The sequence below is a fragment of the Rana temporaria genome, chromosome 6, assembly GCF_905171775.1.
Source record: "Rana temporaria chromosome 6, aRanTem1.1, whole genome shotgun sequence".
Lineage (NCBI taxonomy): Eukaryota > Metazoa > Chordata > Amphibia > Anura > Ranidae > Rana > Rana temporaria.
In genome coordinates this window covers 13,555,214-13,580,171 of record NC_053494.1, presented here as the reverse complement: position 1 = coordinate 13,580,171, position 24,958 = coordinate 13,555,214, and the positions used below count along the sequence as shown (strand labels likewise).

The 24,958-nt window shown below is 44.1% G+C and overlaps 1 protein-coding gene across 1 annotated transcript in view; it reads left to right on the top strand.

Annotated features, from left to right (window-relative positions):
* Positions 1-24,754, top strand: part of LOC120943131 (serine/threonine-protein phosphatase alpha-2 isoform-like) — a 34,600-nt gene extending 9,846 nt beyond the window's left edge. The window contains exons 2-7 of the mRNA XM_040356252.1: positions 12,256-12,387; positions 13,598-13,828; positions 15,145-15,249; positions 17,661-17,884; positions 18,037-18,171; positions 21,607-24,754. Coding sequence (XP_040212186.1) covers positions 12,256-12,387; positions 13,598-13,828; positions 15,145-15,249; positions 17,661-17,884; positions 18,037-18,171; positions 21,607-21,708 — 929 coding nt within the window. The 3' untranslated portion in view covers positions 21,709-24,754. The remainder of the gene's footprint in view (positions 1-12,255; positions 12,388-13,597; positions 13,829-15,144; positions 15,250-17,660; positions 17,885-18,036; positions 18,172-21,606) is intronic.
* The last annotated feature ends 204 nt before the right edge of the window (positions 24,755-24,958 follow it).

Genomic DNA, 24,958 nt, shown 5'->3' with positions numbered 1-24,958 from the left:
CGTTTCAGGAGCTTTAGCGCATGTAAAGCACATGGGGGGAAAAAATGCCTCCTTTGTAGTTCCAGTGTGAGGGCCTGAGTGCTTTCATCATACTAGAGCGCTGCGTCGGCATGACGCTAAGTCCTGCAAGCGGCATCTTTGGTGTGTCGGCAGCAGTGCTACACGGGGTGCTGGTAACCCAGCTTCGGCCACTAGCAAAGGGTTGTAAAGCACGGAAGCAGGGAAATGCCTATGATCTGCCCCAAAGAAGCGCATTTTCTTTTGTTTGACCTGAAGGTGTTTTTCAGGCATTTTACTTTGGGTGACAAAATTCTCATATGTCAAAAGGTGCCATTTAAATGAATGGGATCTTGCTTGTTGGGTGTGGGGTTTTTTTTATTTTATTTTTTTATTTAAACAAGTGGGCATATACACACACTGGTAAATGACACTCTCTTCCCTCCTCCATGCCCAGTAAGCAGCTAAAAACAATGTAAGTGGCATATTGCATCTTGATTGATGGAGGCTTCACCTTCTTATTTGTAGACGCAGGCTGGAGCAGTGTGGAACAGCCTGTGATTGACAGAAATTTGCCCACAGCATGTAAAAAAAATAGATTTGATTTAAAATATTTATTTGTATGACAATTTAAAACCTTTTATTTTTTTGTGTGTGTGTTTTTTCTCTCTATGGTTGGGTGTAGAAATTAACCACATTGGAGAGAACCAATGGCTCATGTAGCGCATAGCTGCTACATGTATGGTCATTAAATCCCAGTGTTTATGTGCAGGTACGGGTGCAGTGTCCAGCTTTCTGCCAGCAGCCTATCCTGATGTGACTGCTGGATATTGTGTGGCAGTTGAGGGCTGTGTGTGTTCAGAGACCACAGTGCTACATATTGCAGCCCGACATGTTTTTTTGGCACATTGATATCAGGGCTGGATGCTGTACCTGTGCTTCCCTGGCTACACTAACACACCAGAATTGGAATAACATGGCTTGGTGTGTACACAAGGCCTTACTGATCGCACACCACTGGTGCATTTTACCAGCATGCAGGCTGTTTCTGTGGCTTACTCCATGGGGAACCATTTTATTCACTGTTTAGCAACCCCTAGTTACTCCTTCCCATGTAGAGTATTAAACCCTCCTGCCTGTTTATCGGTAAACGGGGTCTTTTTCTGCCAGGTGGGAGCGCCCCCCCTTCTACAGGTGGCTACTGTGCAGCTTCTGGGGACGCTGCAAAGAAAGGTAGGGATCCCCCAGGGTGGGGGTTTAACGGTAACAGCTCGTTAAATTAGAAGCGTAGTGATGGTAATTAAAGTTTATTAAACAATACAAAAAATATGAATATTAAAAATCAAGGTTCATGGATAGGTTTCCGACTTGTCCACAGGGGTTCATTCAGGTCCTACGCGTTTCGCGACCTTGTCCCTTCATCAGGGGCCAGTGTCCGTGTGGGGTCACACTATATAAGACATAAACAAACATCTTTCAAAATGTTGCATGAATTGCTTTTGTACATGTACTTGTATATGTATTCAGCTTCAATGTTCTCCTATTTTGTACAAAAGCAATTCATGCAACATTTTTAAATATGTTTGTTTATGTCTTATATCATATATAGTGTGACCCCACACGGACACTGGCCCCTGATGAAGGGACAAGGTCTTGAAATGCGTAGGGCCTGAATGAACCCCTGTGGACTAGTCGGAAACATGAACCTTGATTTTAAATCATTTTTTTTTTTTTATTGTATAATGAACTTTTATTACTATCACTATGCTTCTAATTTAACGAGCTGTTACCGTTAAAGCCCCACCCTGGGGGATCCCTTACTTTCCTATTCTATATATGGGTGTTGGTAACGTATATAGGTCTCCTTTTTTTGTTTATTTTTATTTTTTTACACTGCAAAGAAAGGTGGTCGCCCTGAAAAATAGGATTGAGAAGTTGTTGAGAACGGTAAGCGCAGAAGTATGCTTCTGTTCCCCCTTCCTGATTGAGCTGTGCGGCTCTGGCCTAATATTGTGACCGCCAACAAGATGTCTAATCTCTCAGTAGCAAGAGATTAAAATTGTTCATGTAATTTAGCCCTAAGCCTGTCGTTGCAAAACAAACATGATAAAGTTGCCAGTGTTTATGTAACTTGAGGGTTCTTTCACATCGTTTTGTTTCTCTGCTGTGATTAAAGTGATTGTAAATGCTTTTTTATTTTTTATACTGTTCTGCTTTGTGCAATGGCAGTGCCTAGAGCAGCCCTGAACCTCATCTTCTCGGTCCCCTGTTGGCACTCCTGGCTCCTCCACCGCCAATGAGTGCCTCCATAGAAACTTGCTTTCGGTGGGGACACTCATGCAGGTTTGTTCCTGAGCCTCATTGTTGACTGACAGTGGGGTTCAGCCCCGCCCCTTGCTCCCTCATCGCTGGCTTTGACAGCAGTGGGAGCCAATGGCTTCAGCCAAGCCTGAGAGACCAGGAAGTAATGGGAAAGAAGAGCAGCAGATGGGCATGACGCTGGATCAAGTGATGGCAAGGGGTAAGTAAAAGGCGGGGGGGTATATATAATTTCACTCCTTTGCTTAATGCGTTAAGTCTTAAGTCTTTTTATGTTAAGTCAGCAGCTACAAGTATAGCTGCTGACTTTTAATAAATGGACACTTGCATGCTCCACGGCCCGGCGATGCAGCCACCCAGAGTGTCGCTCGTCTCCCCGGTACCTCCATTCACACTGTGGGCACCCGGTCGTGACTGCTTTCAGCCGGGCACTCACTGCGCATGCATGTGGAAGTAGGACAGGAAGTCCCACTCCTACTGAAGCCCCCCCAAAAAATGACATGCTAAATGTGGCATGCAAGGGGTGCTTAAAGCGGAAGTTCCACTTTTGGGTGGAACTCCGCTTTAAGGCTTTATGGACAAATGGCGTTGCAGCCATACTACAGTAGTGGGCGCATACCTGCATTGCATTGGAAAACACATTTGGATATGTTTTTTGACCTGTCAACCCTTAGTAATGCATAGTTTAACGCGATTGGGCTGTAAAAAAATACCTAGGAGACCCAGGAATAGTACTTGCCTCTTGGGTTTGGTCTGAAATTGTGGCCACCTTAGGTCATTGATGTTCACAATCATCCTCACTCCTTTTTGTATGTGCAGCTATGAGTGGAGAATGCCCCAGTCAAATTTGAGTGACAACCTTCTGCAGGTTTGAGCCAAACATGAGCTCATCCCAGCCATAAAAATCTCTAGTGATGGATGTAAAATAAGGTGGTTGCAGCTTTGGTCATGATGCTGCATCCGTCCCCTGCTGCCTCTGAGAGATACAAGACCACTGATTGCTCAGCTCGCAGTGTTCAGCTCTATGCTCTGCTCCTCCTGGGGAAAGGGGTGGAAGCGGCTGGCTCAGGCTCTCAGCAGTGCACCATTGAGAGGCTAAGCCAGCAGTCAGGCAGGCATCTGGGGTGATCCGATATTAGCCAGGATCTCTCCAGTCCCTGGACCCGTTGAGTGATGTAATCTAACAGCAGATTTTAGCTCACTGTCGGCTGAATACAGGTCAGAGAAGTGTGGCTGAAGGAGTATTGGAGCATTGGCCCTTCTTCCTCTAAGTGTTACTAAACCCACAGCAGTAAAATCGGTGTGCGTGTATATGCAGTTAGGCAACTGGGGGGGAAGCTGGAGAGCCCCAGGTTGCCTACCCCCTGCAGTAAAGCATGCTTGTTGTACTTGCAGTGGCACCTAAGGGGTTAATCCTCTGCTTTTGTGTAAAATAAAAAAAATCAAGCTGTTTGATCCTGTCTTCTCTGATCCTCCCAATCCATCTGATAGTTCAAAGCCTTTGGAGTCACTATGCACATGCTCAGCTTGATGTGTACTGCTAGAGGGGTTATTTTCTTCTATTCCTCCCAGGGCTTCGGAGTCGGGGGAAATTTTGGGTACCTGGAGTCGGCAAACAATGCACCGACTCCTACTAAATTTAGATTGGAATAAATAAAAAAAAAAGCAAGTTTAAATGTCCCAATTCACAAAAAGTTATAATTAATGACTTCTCTACTGTAAGAATAAAGACCAATGCATGCAGTGCCTCACGTAACCGCGAAACGAACACGTTAAGTGACCGTGAAGAAGCATGCTTTTCATGTGCTTCACTATATGGCACGCAACGCACAATTAGGAGCTGCAATACTTATACTTTCCATAGTGTTGTGTTCTGCTTTTACAGGGAATGCAGCGTCCATGTGTAACCTAGCCTCTCACTGATAAGGGATTAAATAAATATGTTTTTTGCAGGACTAGAGAGTGAGACACTTGTATAAGTGAAGGGAATGGAGGGCCAATAGTTCAAGACTGAAGCTGTAAACCATTGGAAAAACTGCTGTCATTTAGCTAAGGCTATACAAACTTGTAAACTCCGATTGTTAGCTTAAAATTTAAACATGACTATGGGATTCTCCTAGGAAAATCATGTTTTAGAATAAAAAACGTTGTTTTCGTTGTGTTTGTCTTTTGCTTAAACTGTGCAATACAGTAGACTGTTGGCTTCCCAGCCAGTAGTCCTGTGGTAGGTTGCGTTTCTTTCCCTCAAGGAATGTATAAAATACATTCGCATATTAATACAGACGAGTCGGAAGTACATAAAACTGAGGGGTCGGAACATTTATATACCGACTCCACAGCCCTGATTCTCCCCCCCGGCCTTGTGCTAATTGCATGCACTGCCCAGACAGAGGGGTCAGGGTTCATGCAGTCTCATAGGATAAACTCCTACAAGCTTTCGCATGACACTGAAAAGTCACAAGACTTATATATACTGCTAAAATGTTTTTAGCCATTTTTATATTTACTAAAATTGTATTTCTGTATACTGTGGGGCAGCAGAGAATACGGGTCCTGGGTTTAGTAACACTTTAGGAGAAAATGTCAGTTAATATTTGAAGCTTTCTTTTTCTTTTTTTCCCCCCTCTTGGGATTAGTCCCCCAATCCTTTATCTCTTTTGTTGATCTCCAGCTTCTTTCTCATCACATACTTGTTCTGGATGAAAGGCGGTACGGCCCCCTGGAATGTGAAAGACTGAAATGCAGAAAAACACTCATTATGTGTTCTGAGCCCGGCCTGTAATTTGGGCTTTGACATCACTAATGATCATCTGGAAGAGGTTTCTGTAATTTTAGATTTTTATTGTTGCTCATACTGTTTGTGACTTTGTTCCTAATAGCCAGTATAGCGGTGATCTAGCAATAATGTCTATTGTCACCCCTTCATGGAGGCACTTTGCTGGTCAGGTGACTATCTGGAGAAAGAGAGAGCAAAATATGTAAGATTCTATTTGTTCCTGATTGAGGAGATATTGTCACACTGGGGGAGATTTACTTAAACTGGTGCAGCTCTGCATAATAACCAATCGGCTTTCAGATATTGTCAAAGCTTAAAGGGGTTGTCAATGTAGGATGCATTAAGGTGAAAAAACATCTGACGGAACCGCGCCCCCCCCCCAACCCCCATTTTACTTACCGGACCCTTCGAAAGTCCCGCGCGCGTCCACCTGATCCTCTTTGGTTCCCAGCCTGGCCGTTGATTGGCTAGGCTGGACGGATTGATAGCAGCGTGGCCATTGGCTGGCACTGCTGTCAATCACAGCGGATGAAGCGGCACGTGGGGGTGGGGACGAGTGATACAATCGGCGGCTATGCCTGCCGCTGTATCACAGGAGCGCGCTCGCAAAATCTTTCCACCTTCATGCGAGCTTGCATGTGGAAAGCTTTTGCGAGGAGGAGCCGAGACAGCCGCCGAGGTACCCCAGAAGACCGGGTTAGGGGGCCACTCTGTGCAAAACGAGCTGCACAGTGGAGGTAAGTATAACATGTTTGTTATTTAGAAAAAAAAAAAAAAGCCTTTAGTGTTCCTTTCATTTAACAAGGTGAGGTTGGAAGCTGATTGGTTACCATGCACAGCTGCACCAGATTCTGTGTAAACCAGTTTAAAGCGGAGGTCCACCCTAAAAAAAAAAAAATAATAATTAGGACTTTTTATTTATTTTTTTACTTACCAGAAATGTCTGTGTAGGCATATCTTCCTAATCTTCCCCTTCCTTGTCTGCAGTGGTCCTCGGTCTCATCCTCTTCGGATTGTCTTCTGGGGAATGGGGCACGCTGACTTCTGGGAACACTGTCTCCCAGAAGTCAGCCGCCCATTCACAAAGCGCCGTGCGACTCGCGCAAGCACAGTAGGAAACGGGCAGTGAAGCGGCAAGGCTCCACTGCCTGTTTCCCTTACTGAGGCTGGCGGATTGCAGGGCAATGGTGAAACGGAACATTTGAACATTCGTGTAATGCCAGACAGCATATCTTTAGATTTGGACTGAGCACGCCTTCCTGTGGAATTGGTGAGATTTCTTTCACTTCCTGTCTTAGACCACTGACGCTTGGACAGTATACTGACGCAGGAAATGGCAAATGAAGGCATGGACAGCAGTAAAGTACTGAAGGTAGATTTCCCTCTAATCAATAAATATTAGATTTTGCAGTTGTCCGTCTCTAAGTGCCAGTTCACACGGGGGCAACCCGACTTACAGCGCGACTTAAAGTTGCCTCCAGGACAGGCGACTTTGGCTGTGGCCTATCGCAGAATAATCCGCTCTGTGGGAGGGAGGGGTTTGCCTGAGTGAACATTTTTTTTTTTTTCCTGTAAAGTCACTTCAGTTAAGACAGTGATCTGACGTTGGAGGCGACTTCCATTGAAATCAATGGGTACTAGTCGGCTAGAAGTCGCCTTGAAGTAGTACAGGAACCTTTTTCTGAAGTCGGAGCGACTTCAATAGTGTACATTAAAGCGGAGGTCCGCTGAGAAAAAAATATTTAAAGCCAGCAGCTACAAATACTGCAGCGGCTGACTTTTAATATTAGGACACTTACCTGTCCTGGAGTCCAGCGCCGTCCTCAGCAGAGGACGAGCGATCGCTCGTGACTCTGCTGCCTTCCTCGGTGAGGGGACCAGGAAGTGAAGCGCTCCGGCTTCACTGCATGGTTCCCTATGGCGCATGCGCGAGCTGACTGGTTCCTGCTGTGTTCTGGGAGCTGTGTGTTTCCCAGATCACAACCGGGGGGGCGGGACATGATCTGACATCATGCCTGCAGACTGTGTGGCCGGAAGTGGGTGCAAATACCTGTATCGGTATCTGCACCCCCTCCCCCCCTGAAAGGTGTCCAATGTGACACCGGGGAGGGGTTCCGATGAGCGTAAGTTCCACTTTAGGGTGGAGCTCCGCTTTAAGACGGTTCTCATTGACTAGCATGGGATTACTGATGTCAAGTGACTTGGGGCGACTTGAGGTCTGACAAGTCGGATCCCAAGTCGCTGTCATGTGAACCGGCACTTGGCGAGATTGGTATGTGCAGAGCAAGGCAAAGCCATCATCTCCCAGTGGAGTTCTATGGGGGAAAAGCTGGACAAATATCCTGAGTTTTCTCAACTGTATCCAAAGCAAACACCATTTTGGCTGGAGATGCGTTTTTTTTAAATGGCTTGTTAAGTGTTGGCTGCCCTCAATAGAGAGCGACTGATGGAGTGTGAACATGCTGCTCCAGGCATGTGATACGTTTTTAGCTGAATTTTAATTGTTTTTGTTTTGTCTTCAGTTTTCATGACGCACCTTATTTAAAGTGGAGTTCCACCCATAAATATAACATTACATCAGTAGTTTTAAAAAAATGTCATTAGTCCTTTACGAATTTTTTTTTTTTTTTTTTAGGTGCCTTCAAAGTGTTGTTACTAGGCAGAATAGTTAATCTTCCCACTTCCTGCACCTAGGTGCTGAATGCTTCCTAACCTACACCGCACAGACTCCTGGGAATGTAGTGGGTGTAACTTTCCAGGAGTCTGTGCACTCCCCAGTCTCAAAGAATCATGTGACTTGGACAGTACAGGTGCTGAAACCTGATCTGACACTGCTTGTGCAGCACTGAGCATGTGCGAGATTTGCAAGGCTGAAATCCAGGAAGTCATACAGTCTGGCTTCATGATGCCCACACTTAAGATGGCCCCAGTCAATTTCTATTTATAAAGTGTCTAAATGCTGTAACAACTTAACAAAACGGACCTTAGTTTACAGACTAACTTTACTAGAATACATTAAGCTTGTGTATTACAGGGGTATTTATATATAAAAAGTGAAATTGTGGCCGGAACTCCGCTCTAAGACCTAAAGGCTTCATGTACACGGGACGTTATTACAACACACGATTAATTGTGAAGAATCAAAATCACCATCTTTTTCCCTTCCTGATCTTCAAGATAGCATGTCACCATCTTACTAACAAGTGCAGAGTTCTCACAGCTGGAAAACAAAATCCAGGCCAAGTGTAAACAAAGTAACTTTTATTTTTTGGGGCTTTTATCAAAGGAAAGAACTCTGGTGTGTAGATGGAAAATTTAACCATTTGAAGACCAAACTTTTTTCTGACTCTTGTCGCTTACAAGTAAAACATTTTCTGCTAGAATTTTTTTTTTTTTTAACAAATTAAAAAAATAAAGTTTTCATTTCGTCTCGCCATAGAGGAGAGTGAAGCACTGATAGGTCTGTCCCTGCACAGTGGGTGGAGACGGACCCGTCATCTGCCGACTTAGTGGGGATCAGCAGAGCATTCTCAGCTGAGATAGTGGAGTCCGTTTTAAAACGGATCCGCTCCATGTGAAAGGGGCCTTAGAATGTAAAGCCCCATACACACAGTCGGACTTTTGGGCAACCAACTTCAAAATCCGCAACTTTTCTCATTTGTCCGACCGTGTGTACGTCCCATCGGACCAACCTTTTTTGGACAAAAAAAGTTGGGTCTGCGAACGGACTAACTTTACGTCAATAAAAGTCCGATGGTGCAAAGTCCGACCGTGTGTACAGCAAACAATCGGACTTTTGGACAAAGTACAAATGCGCATGCTCAGAAGTAAAGAGCAGCCGGAAGCCTTCTGTCTAGTAAAACTAGCGTTCGTATTTGAAAAAGCACATTCGAGACGCGGCAAGTTTCGAAATCTAGAAAAGCGCTCGCACGAAACGTCAACTAACTATAGAGTAGCTGAAGGAACGCAATGGGTGACGTCGGAGAATTGAACTTCCTCTTTAAACGCTCGGCAGTACGTTGAAACGTCACTACGTTCGTGTTGGTTGCCGAAAAAGCCAGAGCGTGTGTATGCTATGGGTGTGACCGGACAATCAATTAGGACAAAAATCCAAGGGAAATTTTGTTGGATGTCCGACCGTGTGTACGAGGCTTAAGTCTGAATCTTCAGATTCTTGCAGAGGCTCAGTCATGCCCGGTTCCTTCATGACACGGATCACGTTGTTCCTTTTTATTATGTATCTTTCGGGGGGCTTATCAAACAAGTATCTCAGAGTACATTATGTCCTTGGTGTCTCGGCTCTTTTCAGTTTGAAACATTGTGATTAAACTTCTCATGAAAATTAAATAAGTTTACTTTCAACTATGTCAGGGATCGACAAATCCCGGGCGCCAGGTCGCCATGGCGACTAGAAATAGTGTCCTGGCGACTTGGCTTGGAAGGTGGGCAAAAAAAAATTTTTTTTGTGAGCTGGGGGTGAGCCGTTGGTATTACAAGTTAAACAGCAATTCTAATGCCATTTTTCACTATTTTCACTGCCATCTTATTCCCTCTAATTAGAACCCCCAAACATTATTTATATATATATATATATATATATCCTAACACCCTAGAGAATAAAATGGCGATCGTTGCAATACTTTCTGTCACGTCATATTTGCACAGCGGTCTTACAAGCGCACTTTTTTTTGGGGGGAAAATTACTTTTTTTAATAAAAAAAATAAGACAACAGTAAAGTTATCCTCATTTTTTTTAAATATTATGAAAGATAATGTTACGCCGAGTAAATTCATACCCAACATGTCACGCTTCAAAATTGCGTTTGAACACCGTTTACATAGGCAGGCGCTGCTCGCGTATGTGTTCGCTTCTACGCGCAATCTCGTCCGGACGGGGTGCGTTTTCTGGCTCCTAACTTTTTTAGCTGGCTCCTAGATTCCGAACAAATTTGTCAACCCTTGCCTCATATGGTTTAGGGAAATCTAAAGGAAAATTGTATAATGTATGGCCAGCCTTGGTGTTGAATAGCGTTTCAGGTCCTCATGGTTGATTGGATGGCTTGCGGAAATATTGGGCCTAAACAAACCGTTCAGGGTAATTGAATGTCTACAATGACCTTCAGCTCTGTAGCAAGGCGCTGCGCTCCATTACATCAGCCAATGTTCTCCACAAACCTCTCCCATCAGCTGCACCTTCTGGATGATTCCCATCAGACCGCCACCTTTTGTGTGCTGCACCTGATAATCTCCACACCTTCTACACGCTTGTAAATCTCTGAAGTCGCTGATCTGCCCATTAGTGTGTTTGCTCTGATCTCTGCCTGGCTGTTGGTGTTTGCAGTTGCCTGGGTTGTCAGGCTGGTGTTCCTGCGGTTATACTGGTTTGTTTGCTTTCTCTGGTCACGGCCATGTGCTATCAGGGTGCACCCGTATTGTTCCACTCCTGACAGTCAGGACTGGGCTTGTGGGTTTAGGTTGGGCCTGGGCAGGGAGGGGGTCCTGATGAGTTTGACAGCTGACCCCCCCCCCCCCCCCCAGATTAGATCCATTATACTATACAAATATTTTCTCACAATAAGACTACAGGAATAATGTTGCTAGATCTTTTTATCAATTTGTCACATAACCTTGTTTTTGTTTTACTGAATTGTTGATCACCCAGATGATATTGTGCTCCATGTTGGGATCAGATGCTGCACATAGCTGGAGGAAATGACTTCAGCCTGTTAAATCAACAATAACATCCCTGGAAATGGAATTAAAGCGCTTGTTGCCGCAGTTCTATGTTTGAGAGAGGTCTGCCTGCAGTCACTGTTTTCCAAGCTTTTTTTTTTTTTTAAACCACTTGAAGACCAGGCCTTTTCTGGCTTATTTTTTTATTATTATTTATATATTTTTATTTTATATTATTAAATTTTTTTTTTTTTTAGGATACATTTACACTGAAGGCGGGTTTGAAATCATGTTCAGCTGAACCCACATTTGTGTGTGTGTGTGTGTGTGTGTGTGTGTGTGTGTATATGTATATATGTATATATATGTATGTGTATATATATGTATATGTATATGTATATATATATGTATATATATATGTATGTATATATGTATGTATATGTGTATATATATATATATATATATATATATATATATATATATATATATATATATATATATATATATATATATATATATATATATATTCTGCAACTAACTATTATTTTCATAATCGATTAGTTGGCCGATTGTTTCGATTAATCGATCGGATAGTAGCCTTAAAAAAAAAAAAAAATTATTTATTTTTTGGGCCAATTTGGTGTTGGGCAGATTACAAAACACAAATTGCTGCAAAAACACATTGCATGCTTTTCTGCAGCTTCTCCATTGAAGTATATTGAACCAAAAAAAACAAAATCGCACCGTTTTGCATTAAAGTCCCCGCCCCTTTCCAAATAGGCAGCAGCTGAAACAAAATCATGGATGTGAATGTGTCCCATAGGGAAATATGTAAATTAACTGCAGTGTGTTTCTGCAAAAAGCACCAAAAAACAGAGGTGTGAACCCAGGCCTGAGATGTTTAGTAACATAATGGAGTAAAAAAAACACAAAAAATAAGTACAAAGAGCAAATAATCGCTACTGTAAGGGGTTCATTTTTTTACTGTGGGACAGTGAAAGTAATATTTACAGAGGCGATTTGCTTTTTTTGTACTATAAAGGGTTAATTTTATTTTTTTTAACCCCATTGTGCTATTGGCCGATTAATCGATTATGAAAATTGTAATCGATTGATTTCATAATCGATTAGTTGTTTCGGATAGAGATAATAAATTTTATTACAACCCTGAGTTTTTGGTACATCAAGCTGCCAAAGGCAATGATTGTAGATCACTGACAAGATGCAAGCTTCCATCGCTCATTCATTTGTATGCTGGATCTCACTCAACCATTGTATTTTCCACTGAGGCTTCCTCGTGACTTAATGGCGGCATTCATATACTTGCCAAGCTGACAGGAATGCGGTTCCATTGCAGAAAATATTTGCCTTTTGCAAGTTTAGCCCGGACAATTGGATCTTGAAGTGGGGAAATAAGATATAAGCTTTGTACATGTATATTGTGTGTAGTGGGATATTGACGATCTCTGTACCAATTTTTTGTCTTCCAGTAAAGGGATGCCGTCCAGGGAAGAACGTTCAGCTGTCGGAGAATGAGATCAGAGGGTTGTGTCTGAAGTCTCGTGAGATCTTCCTGAGTCAGCCCATCCTTCTGGAGCTGGAGGCCCCACTGAAGATCTGTGGTGAGTGTTGGTGCAACAGATCACATTGCTTTTATTAGGTAAACCTGTTCTCTCTTCCATGGATTACTTGGCTGCATTGGGTGCTGTGTGGAAATGGAAGAAACATTGTTGGATGTGTCTCGGGCTTGAATCCCCACACTGAGGTTGAATTGCTAAAACTCACAAGGGCAAAACTTGGTGCAGCTGTTCATGGTAGCCAATTGACTTCTAACTAATTCTCCCCCCAAATAATCTGATATAAAAAAAAAAAAAAAAAAATCTTCCTTGACGATTTGAATCAAGGGTTGTTATTTATTGATGGGCACCGTGCCGGTCCTGAGGAGCCGCGGCCTCGCCTAAACTCCTGCCCTCAGGACCGGCGGGATGTCTGCGCCGGTCCTGTGGGGGGGGGGGGGGGCGATTGATTTGCTGAAAATCTGATTTGACCTTGCAACTTGATTCATGATTCTTCCCCCCCCCCCCCCCCCTTACTTCTAACTTAAGCTTGTTCACTTAAGCTTTGACAAAGTCTGGAAGCTGATTGGTTTCTATGCAGAGCTGCACCAGATGTGTCCTCTCCAGTTTTACGAAGTCAACCCTATTGTGGCCTTAACATGGGTGAGATGGATGCATCCTATCCTAAAGAGTGGTCAGATTGCTGTAGGTTTTGGGAGCTAGGAGCCAATAAATGTGATTTCAGTGACCACAACAAAGGGGCTCCTAAAACTTGTCACTGACACTGGCTGCTAGTCTATAGCTGGCCTGCCTCAAGCCTAGTGCTGACCAGCATCAGCTGGATCAATAGAAATGTGGGGTGTGTTTTGTCCCCACCTCCGTGTGTGCACAGACCCTGAAGGTACAATACAATGTCAAATTATAGAAGCTGAAAAAATGTTAACCTTCAGGAGCAGGTTACATGTTCTCAAACATGTTCCTGCAGCTCTCAATTCCATAACACACACACACACACACACACACACACACACACACACACACACACACACACACACACACACACACCAGCATGCCAGAGATCTTCTCCCCACACCTACTGTCACATTTTGAAATGTGTGCATCATTATTTTTGAATTATGTGAATGAAATGGACTACAAGAGTTTATTTATTTTTTCCTGAATCTGATTTATTTTAAAGTGCTATTCTCATAGTGCAAGATGAGTGGTATTCAGACTTGTTTGAGTTGAAATTGATGTTTGTGCTCCTCTTCCCCAGGTGATGTACACGGACAGTATTACGATCTGTTAAGATTGTTTGAATATGGTGGATTTCCCCCAGAGAGTAATTACTTGTTCTTGGGTGACTACGTGGATCGTGGCAAGCAGTCCCTGGAAACAATCTGCTTGTTGTTGGCATACAAGATTAAATACCCAGAAAACTTCTTCTTGCTACGTGGAAATCATGAGTGTGCCAGCATCAACCGAATCTATGGATTCTACGATGAATGTAAGTGGGGGGGAACCCCCAACCAATGAGGGTGTTTGGTGTTTTTTTTTTTTTTCCCATCTGCAAAGTAAATGGAAGCCAACAAAGAATTCCAGCTTGGACCATGTTGAAGCGGAGATCCCACAATTTTTTTTTTTTTTATAAAAGCCAGCCGCTACAAATACTGCCGCTGACTTTTAATTAATGGATACTTGCCTGTCCAGCGTGCCCGCGATGTCAGCAGCAGAAGACAAGCAATCGCTTGTCTCTCTGCTGCCCCTGCCGCCATCCTCGGTGAGGAAATCAAGGAGTGAATGCGCGAGTAGCGTGGTGCTTTCCCGTTGGTCCCCGCTGTTTCCTGGGACCAGTGTGTTTCCCAGAAGGTGGGGGGGCGGCAACGGGAAGTGGAGTTACTCCCATGGGAGTCTCTCCCCAGAAGTGGGTGCAAATACCTGTGTGTATTACAGATATCTGCAATCCCCCCCCCCCCCCCCCCCCGAAAAGCGGAAGGTTTTTTTGTTTTTTTGGGGCAGAACTCTGCTTTTAAATATGCATATACAATCCCTGTGGGATCCCTAGAAGCTGGAAACCACTATGACCACCGCCAATACGGTGACCTCCATTGGCTTCTGGTTCCCATGCCATGTGGCTTCCTTGCTGAACGCAGGAGCTTGTGTGCGCAGCATGGGTGTCATTCAGGGAACACTTTGTATTTTCTCAATGAATGCAAAGCAGCCTCTGGTTGAATAAGGTGGAGAGGCAAGGCAATGGTGACTGTCCAATCGGAGAAAAGTCAATGTGTTCCCCGAGCGGCATCTGTGAGCAAACGCGCTCCTGTTTACACCTAGCATCAGGGCAACTACTCTGCACGTGACTCGGACAGCAGCGGCAATCCCTGTAGTAGTGTCTAATTATACTGATTTCCAGCTTCCACGAGGATCCCTGGGGTATGACACAAATATTTTGGTCCAAGCTGGACTAATATAAACTGCCAGATCTTGATTTTAGCTTTAAGTAACACATCCCATAATCCCACAAGCACTGCTCTACAACTGATGGGCTCCTTGTACTGCTTCTGCTGTGCAGTAGATTGCAAGAGGGCTGATGCCAAATAAAATTCCGCTACTTCACTGCGTGCATTTAATGAATACAGCTGCAATCTTTTTTTCTGCATTTATAATTGGCTATATTGTAAGCTTTTGGCTACAGATGATTCCTTATAAATTTTGAAGATCAATCGATTTGGCTCCCTCTTTTTATGCATGGTGTTTTTATATAATTGTTTTTGGCTTTTATCTATCTCCACTGAGGGTTTTTTTTTTTTTCTCTGCCTTTAGGTAAAAGACGGTATAACATCAAGTTATGGAAGACGTTTACAGATTGTTTTAACTGCTTACCTGTTGCTGCTATTGTAGATGAGAAGATCTTCTGCTGTCATGGAGGTGATTTGCGTGTTCTGTAGCTTATGGAATGCAGTTTTAAGAGGTTGTTTAGGTGTAAACAATAGCTTCTGACTAGTGTGGGAGGGGGAGCATCCAGTGCACACCACAGAGTACTTGGGTTCATTTTGAAATGAAATAATGGTTCTAAAAATACAAAAAACCCAGCTAGATTAGACATGTAAAACCTCTTGCCCAATGATTCACCAGAGTATTGTGTATATGGAAGATTGAACTGTCGCATGAAAAGACGAAATCTCTAAAAAGCTTTAGGACAGGCGTCTCAAACTGGCGGCCCTCCGGCTGTTGCAAAACTACAAGTCCAATGAGGCATTGCAAGAATGACAGTTACCAGCATGACTCCCACAGGCAGAGGCATGATGGGACTTGTAGTTTTACAACAGCTGGAGGGCCACCAGTTTGAGACCCTTGCTTTAGGGCTAACTCGCATTATATGCAGTGACAGGCAGTTTACCGCATGCTAAAATGTCGGCCACCGCAGGGACACACACGGGGAAACAATTGTTACCCGTTCACATTGCAACGCAGCTTAGCACTGCAATAAAATGTAGACTTGCAGCGATGAAGTGCATAGCACTGCTGCACCTTACTGTGAATCAAGTGTACATTTTGTACACTTCAAATAAAGTTTATAAAAAAAAAAAGCTTTGATGCACTGAAACATTCCTTACACTGCCACCTGCTGGAGTGGTGAATTGCTTCAGGTGGTCTTTATTGCAGTGTGAATTCAGCCTTCAAAGAGGGGTGTGGGTCCCCCCCCCCCTTCTTCCTCCTCCCCAGTCACACTTGCCTAGGTGGATGCAGCATCAGTCCCACACTGCATCTGTCCCCTGACGCCTCTACACTGAGAACCAAGCAAGCGAACATTACTGATTGCTCGGTTTTCAGAGCTGTATACTATCGGTCACAGCTCTCCTGCTCCCTCCTTGCTCATTGGAGCCAGTGAGCTGTGGAGGGGTGGGAAGCCGCCATCTCAGGCTTTCAGCGGCACACAGAGGTTGAGACTCGGTCAGGCACCTGGCTGATCCAGACTCCCTGGCCGGGATGACGGGGTGCCTGGACTGAAATCTGAGACGTCAGCAGAGTTTTCTCTCTGTTGAAAACAGGTCACAGGAGTGCAAAACTAATTGCACTTCTGTGATCTGTAGAAGTACAGCCAAACAAGCTTTTTTTTAGATAATGAGGCTTACCTATAGGTACTGTAAATTTCTCACAGCTTGGGAGATATTTACTATATACTCCCCCGCTCCATTGGCACATGAGCTCTGAAGAAATGGCTGCCCCTGCTGTTTCTTCAGGACCCTGTGCCATGCCCACCGGAGCCCGCTAACCCAGAAGAACCATTGTGGGCAAATCTGGTGTGTGGGCACTGTTGCGAGAGCTTAATTCTAAGATGAGTATTTCATAACTAGCGCAGGTCATGCCTTTTTTGTCCTGTGTGGTTCATGGCTCTGAGGTGGTTAAAGTGCTCAAGCTATAACTGATATCTGCAATGAGGGTAAATCCAGCTAAGAAACCTCCATAGATTGTTACATTGGTCCAAAATACAAATGCATGAGTTCCCAGTCCTGTCATTTCTTGTACATTTCTAGACCTACTCTAAAGAAATGACACATCAGACCCCGAGGCTCTTGTATGTCTCCAGTCTCTCCTGCTCAGACATTACCAGAAACTCCCATGTATGGCCTCTGGTGTACATCTGAATTATTTCCCACACATGATTGAAGCTGTGACAATATCCAGGCTAGCACAGGTAAAAACATTACATCCTGTACGCAGGAAAATTACTGGTGACTCTACCGTATCTGATGTCATTGCTTACACATGGAGCATCGGATGTATTTTATGATTTACTGATATGGTCTGTGGCCTGAAAGCTTTCAAAGTTCTTAAATGTAGCTTTAGTCACTAAAATTTCGCACACACTCTCAAAGGTGAACTACAGGTAAATGCAGAGACTAAATACAAGTGCTGTCTCCCTCATTGGCCTGATTAATGGTGGGTGTGAGTGGCTCCCACTGCTGTCAATCAAATCCAATGACGTGGGGATGGGGCAGAGTCCCACTGTCTGTCAATGGACACAGCAGCGAGGCTCTGAAGTGAGCCTGCACAGGTACTCCCCAGGGAACATGGCTTTTTGTGTGGGTCTATGATAAAGGGCTTGGAGCTCTGGTGAGGTACCCCAAAAAAGGATCGGGGCTGCTTTAATCAAAACTTTAAAGAGCTGGCTAGTATAACGTGTATGAAAAAGGATAGATAGCTCTATCCTTGTGGAGATGCTTCCTGTTATATGGTGACATTTGCCTTTCCCCAGGTCATAGTATGCACTACTAGCTGCAGCTTGTACCGACTTTGTGTGTGTTGCCCATCTGCAATTTTTTTTTTTTTTTCAGGCCTCTCCCCTGACTTGCAGTCTATGGAACAAGTCCGAAGGATACTGCGTCCCACAGACGTACCAGACCAGGGTCTCCTGTGTGACCTCTTGTGGTCCGATCCAGACAAGGATGTGCTCGGTTGGGGAGAAAACGACAGGGGCGTCTCTTTCACTTTTGGGGCTGACGTCGTAGCAAAATTCCTTCACAAACATGACCTGGATCTTATTTGCCGAGCGCATCAGGTATGGAGAGAATCCTGCTGTCTGAATAGCAATGATGCCCATGGTGGCCAATCGCGCTTTAGTTTTAGACTTCAGAAGATAAATATCTTGCCTGAAGTGGTTCTAGTTTGCACCTTTACTTCTTGCTGACCCCTCTACTTCTCTCCCTACAGGTGGTGGAAGACGGTTACGAGTTCTTTGCAAAACGACAGCTGGTGACTCTGTTCTCTGCACCCAATTACTGCGGGGAATTTGACAACGCCGGCTCCATGATGAGCGTGGATGAAAGCTTAATGTGCTCTTTCCAGGTCAGTCCTTTGCCACATAATTGCAGCCTTTTTCAAAACTGTTTTTCCCCCATAGAAATCGGTAGCAATGCAGAATTGCTTGTCAAAGCTTGCCGCATTTGCCTGACTACACAAGCTTGTGTGCTTGTCCAATGTAAACATCTCCTGGGTATTAAAAGGACATTTCCTATACTAGCTTGGACATGTCCTGTGTATGCAATTCCCCACCCCCCTCTTACCTTCTGTGTCTTGCCTATGTCATCCACTTTGGCTCTGGTGCTTTCTGTGATATTTATATGGAGAACAGATCTATTGAAACCTGGGGCAACTGGGTTAACACTTGCCTGACTTGGGTTCCTCAATGCCCAGGCCAAATTTAGCAGCAGTTAAAGATAAGCCCGGCATGGTGTATGTTTTTAGGCACAAACTAATAGTCTGCACCATGTGAAGAAGGTAAATAGACCCACAAATATATGGGGGGGGGGGGAGCTGTAGTTACTCGAAAGCTTTCAAGACTTGAACTATACCTGGTGAATGTGCCGTCCTTATTGGGAATCTCTATCATAAACTGCAATATTGTTTATGGTGCAAATGATCAAAAATGTTGAAAATAAATCCATTAATGTCTCTAACCAGCAACGAAAAAAAAAAGTGCAAGTTTAAATAAAAAAAAAATAAAAATGGATGTCATGCTTCAAAAAATAAAATACATGAAGCATTCCTCCAACTCATAAGGTGTCCAGTGCTCATAGCCTTGTATAATGGTGTCCATTTCAAATACCATGTATTTTAAAAAGTACATACAATTATCCAACTCCATCCATAGCGTCCAGTGCTTATAACGTAATGTTCACCTTTTGCAAAATATGTGTAAATGCGCTTATTATTTTTGAGCTTGTAAAGCATTGTACCGGTGATCAGCAGATCGCTGGTCCCATGCAGAGCCAGTGTATCTGCTCCCATATGGGTAAGCAGATGCAATCTGACAGGAAGCATGAATGAACTACCATGGCGATCCACAGCGTTGTAGCAGATTGAAAAACTACAAGCTGCCAGAGCCGTGTGTGTTGTGTTTTTTTTCTTTTTTTTTTTTTGTGTGCGACACCTAGTGGGGAGAGAGAACCCTGCTAGCTGTCAGAGCAGGTATCGGAGAGGTGCGGAGGCCGGTCTGTTCTTGACATGTTACACCCTGAATACGGGTGTAACCTGTTATGGAAGGATAACTTGTCCTTTAACAAAGTGTCCCGTACATTAAGATTCTTATGATCAAAGTGTACTGTGCATTCCAGTTTGCACGGTGCCCCACACAGCGGGGGGGGAATGCCAGTACAAAATTCATCCAAAAAGTGCTGATGCTCCAAATTATCTCTCCTCCTAATCCTTGTATTCACACACGGACTCCCACCTATTTAAACGTCAATTACTCACCAGAAAATAGTTAGCAACACACACATTTTGTGCCACGTTATCTTATCCAGCTAGTAAAGGGTTAAATCGGTCCACTCGCCTTCTCAAATCCACATCCTCTCCTCGAGACCAATCATGGAGAGCAAACAGGTGCTGCCCTTTTTGTTTGTTTAAAATGACACAATGCAGCGCCTGTTTGGTCTCGTGGAAAGAGGATGTAGATTTGAGTGGTGGATTGATTTAACCCCTTGCTGGATAAGATTTATTGACTATTCTGAGTAGTTGGTGAATAAGGTAGAGGAGGTCAGTGTGGATACATGGATTGGAGGAGATCCTTTTTTGCAACAGCTTTTTTTGGATGAATTTTGTTTGCACGTTAACAACATTTTGTGTGCAGGGTTTTTTCTTTTTTTCTTGCACAAATTGGAATACACAGGACTCTTTAATTATATGCATTTAAATGCACTGGACACTTTAATATAAATTTATGAGCATTGGATGAGTTCTTGTATTTTTGATTATGCATGGTAATTGAAATACTTGCACTTTTATTTCTCTTCGGTCTTGGTTGGACACATTTTATACATTTAAATGTTTGTTTCTTGCATAACTTGAGACCTGTTACATAATGTACAATATTGCAGTTTATCATTTTGAAGATCGCTAAGGCCCCTTTCACACTGGGGCGGGAGGCACGGTGGTGGTATAGCGCCGCTATACCGTCGGATTTTCTGCAGGGGCAGTATTACCGCGGTTTCCCATTGTTTCAAATGTGAAGGAGCGGTATACACGCCGCTCCTCTCACCGCTCCAAAGATGCTGCTGGCAGGAGATTTTTTTTTTTCCCTCCCACCAGCGTATCGCCTCAGTGTGAAAGCCCTCGGGCTTTCACTTAGAGTATGCAGTGCAGGAGTTTTTCAGGCGGTATAGCGGCGCTATTTTTAGCGCTGTACTGCCTGAAAAACTCAGTGTGAAAGGGGTCAGCGCAGTCTCCACATGTAGGTTACACTGGTTCACCTTGGCCGATTCATTTGGAAATCACTGACATAGACACCACTACTCCAGTGATCTCCATTGGCTTACAGGTCCCAGGCGTAGTCTCTGCCCCGGTCTATTCTGAACACAGGAGGTTGGGTGCTTGGCACAAGCACCAATCAGACGTTTGTGGATCAAGCACCGCTGATATTTTGGTGTATGGGTAGTAGCACTGAATCTCCTGTTATATACATGGTTACTTGGGTCCAAGCATGTAAAAATATATCCTGCCTCACATTCATCTTAACGCATGCGATTTTTGATGAGTCCACTGTCGCACAAGACATGGGTTTTGGTGGCTAGTTTTGCCTGGAGAAGTTTTTATAAAGGGCTCCTCAGCATGAATATTTTATGCAGTGCTGACAATTTGCGTAGTACTTTATGTACTGTATAAATGTGAGTGACCATAACTTTTATAGCACCACATCCCTTGATAACGGCTTGTTGAGACTTGCTTTAGAGGTGGCTCAATATAGACAATGGTAGACTTGATAAACCTAAAATGCACATTTTATTGGATTTCAATTTAGAAATATTCCATATTACAATCTTGTACACAAATAACATGGTCCTGTATATTGACACCGGGGTGTTGAGATATATATTTATGACATGTTTTGCCCAGTTGGGGCTTCTTCAGGGGGAGAAAAACTGCCATGTTGGCTTGGATTTTTTTTGCTGTAAACAAATCAAAGGTTAAACAAACCTATCCACACGTCTACTATTGTCTATATTGAGCTCCTCTCGTCCCAATAAGCTTTTTCTCAAGTTCCTTTTACATACTGTATAGTCACATCAGTCCCAACCCTTGAACATCCATGTAAACCTGCACTTACTAGAGCCAATCAACCAACAAGCATGGGGTGTTTTATTTTTTTAGGGAGGCTTTATACAGGCAGGGTTTATTCTGCATGGCCAAAACAAATCATGCTGCAAGGAAAGTTTTAAGTTTTTGTAACACAAGTCCTTTGTATGGCATTTCCATTTGTAATCCTCTTTGATTTTTCTTCTGCAGATCCTAAAGCCTGCTGACAAGAAACTGTTTGCCTATGGAGGTGTGAACCAATCCCGCCCAGTTACTCCTCCTCGAAACTCGAAGAACAAGCAGAAAAACTGACCCCAATATCCCCTTCCGTCTCTTTCCCCCCCCCCAATCCCCCGACACACGGACACAGACTTCCCTCTTGGACTCCTGACATCTCCTTCTCCCCCTCTTATAAGATGCTGAGGGGGCTCTGAACCTTCACATTACCTCACTGACAGAAGGAGGAAGAGACTAAGAGCCCCTGTAACAGGAGCCACTTCTCTGCCTTAATCTTTTGATGTGGGAAGCTTTGTGGGGGTCTAAACTCCTAAGCCGCTGAGTGAGGTGCAGATAGAATCTCACGGTGGTGCCTTACAGCAGCAAAGTGACTGTGTGCTCCAGTGCTCTCTCAGGGTTACGCATCAATCTGCGCATAATGGCAAATATAATAACAAAACCCTTATGTCTGTGGGTGGCAGCTGGTATGAGTCCCCCTTCTCAGTTAGCAATGCTTTGTAGGTCTCTCCGACACGCAGCACTCGGTGTATCATGTGAAATGCTTTCTTTTTATTGTGAGTTGTTTCTGGTATAGGTGTAGCATCCTGTGCAGTCACTATCCATTGCTCTTGCTGCAGGGCTTTTTGGGACTTGGGTTCCTCAGTGTGAGAGCCTGTTTACTTGACCACTGGTCTAATATATAATTTTTTTTTTTTTTTTTTAACCCTCTTTGGCTGTGATGCAAGAGCAGTACACAGCCGCCATGTTTAGGGCAGGTGTCCGAGAGCAGTGCTGTGGTTGCTGAAGCATTTTCTGAGAAGTTTTATTTTTTAAATCGTGAATTTTTTCTTTCTTTTCTTCAGGTTCTGAATACCAAACTATGCAGCCTGCTGAATTTTGTTACAATAAACTGCTGTAGGGCCTATTCGTAAACACTTTTGGTCATTGCCCCTCCATGCAAGGACATGTTATAACGTCAAAGATGACGGCTTCAGCCTGTCACTGATGTCTATTTCTCTGGGATCTTGCTGTTTTCTGTCTTTAAAAAAAAAAAAAGGCAAAGCAACTTCAGGTGCTGGAATCTTGTCCTGCTCAGGTAACCTAAAAGAGTAAAATATAAAGATTTTGTGACACTAAGCATGCGGTAAAAACCTCGGGCACTGTTTGGATAACTTAATCCAGTGATGGCTAACCTTGGCTCCCCAGATGTTTAAGAAATTAATTTCACATGATGCTAAAGTGCATGAGCATCATGGGAAATGTAGTTCCAAAACATCTGGGGTGCCAAGGTTCGCTATCACTGACTTAATCTATTGGGACAGTCGTTTTGGAATATATAGATAGCCATCTAGGGTTGATTTACTAAAACTGCAAAATCGGGTGCATGGTAGCCAATCTGCTTCCAACTTCCGCTTGTTCAATTTAAGCTTCGACAAACACAAAAACCTGGAATCTTTCTGTGCAGAGCCGCACCAGATTTTGCACTCCAGTTTTAGTAAATCAACCCCACTAGACCATAGGCCTCTTGGTGTGGGGGTGCAATGTGATATTGGTTACATGGGAATGGATAGGTTGGATCTTTTAGTTGGTTTGGCTGTGACCACCACCACTGTGTGAATAACTCGGGGCTGGAGGGGAAGCTGCCCTGGGTGTAGTGATTCAAGGGCACAGGGAATAGGTGCATGGTGGTACAGCCATTCTAAAGCAGGTTATAACGGAGGCTGAGGGGTGTAAAATTCCAGATCCTTGTTCTGGACACTGGATGACACTGTCCTGGAATGACTGGTAAACCTATGGGCTTGTTCACACTTGCTTTGGTCTCTGAAGAAAAATATTCATTTGGATTCTTCAGGGAGGCAATAAGGAGGTGCTGCACATGCTTGTACTCCTTGAGCCCTGCATTTGCGGGGTGCTTGCAGAGCAATGGGGGGTAAAACACTGTGTACAGCCCCCGCCGCTAAGGGCAGTAGCAACTGGGGAGAGAAATTTAGCTCTATTGCTGGTGTGAATAAACCCTCAAAATATGTGACTTTTTGTTTCCCATTCTCCGGTACTTGGTGAGCTGGTAACCTAAACCAAGCGTGTATTGGGAGATGACTGAACACCAGATGGGTCTGTTCTGGGTGAGAAGCTCCCTAAATCATGCAATGGAAGGACAGAAGCCCCCCACACTCCATCTGGTCCCTTGGGTTGGGTTGTAGGGATGAGCTTATCCTGAAGGTGAAACCACTGTAGATGTGTAACTACTACTGCAGAGCTTTGCACAGATTGTGGCTTTTCTGTATCGCCAAACATGTCACAAATGCTGGAAACCTGATCTACCTTCACTGCTGCTTCTCCTCCTGAAATCTTTTTATTTTATTTTTAAACCCTTTTTAGTTGGCAAAGTGTGAACTTTGTAAAGAATCATGTATGGACGGTTTAGAGAGAGCCCCTTTTTTTTTTTTTTTTTTTTTTTAAGATTGGCTGACTGCAAAGGATGGGGGTAGGGAAGGTTTTGGTCTGCCCTTGTCATGATTACCAACCCACACATTCAGGGAAGTGGCTCCTGATGGCCAACCCACCCTCCCTCACCAACTTCCTGCTGCAGGAGCCCTCCCTGGGTAAGCTTTGGTGATGGCGGCACTGCCTCTCCACACGGGCTCGGTCATTGTCACCAGCTACTGGGACTAGTGTAGTCCTTAAACCTGCTTCACATTTGCAACAAAATCCTTCCTATTCCGAGGTATGGCATCTACCTCCTTGCACATGCCTACTGCATGATTTCCAGTGCTACATGAGTGTGAGGCATCAACCCTTTTCTCTGCTGAGGGACCACAGCAATGCAGACACGCAGTGAAGGGGTTTGTGTCTGCATTGATTTTTGTTTTTTTTATATATAATTGACGGAAGTGGCAAACCTTTTATCTCTCGGTTGGTTGACGGTGCCTCCTGTTACAGAAGAATGGAGCGGTAACTGCCACTGAGAGCTCCCTGGTCAGAACAGTCATCCGCCATGCAGGCCTGCTGGTAACAACTGAGGGTGGGAGGAAATGTGTGTCTATTTGTTTTCCCACTTAAAAAGCTGAATTGTGGCTTTTTGAGATTTTTATTGTGAATGAAATGAATGTAGAGAAATAAACAATCTGACCTCTTGTCTTTATTTTGGGTTGGGGGAGCCGTTTCTTGGACATGTAAAAGGTGGGTTCACACGTGTCACATCTGGGGTGTGTCCTGTACACTGGTTCGGGTGCAATTTGGGTCCAGATTTTTGCCTGAATTGGCACCTGAAACGGAGCCAGAGATGCACAGGATCCTTCAGCAATCTGCACAACGTCTGCCCTGGAGCTGTGTGAAGAAGCTCCAT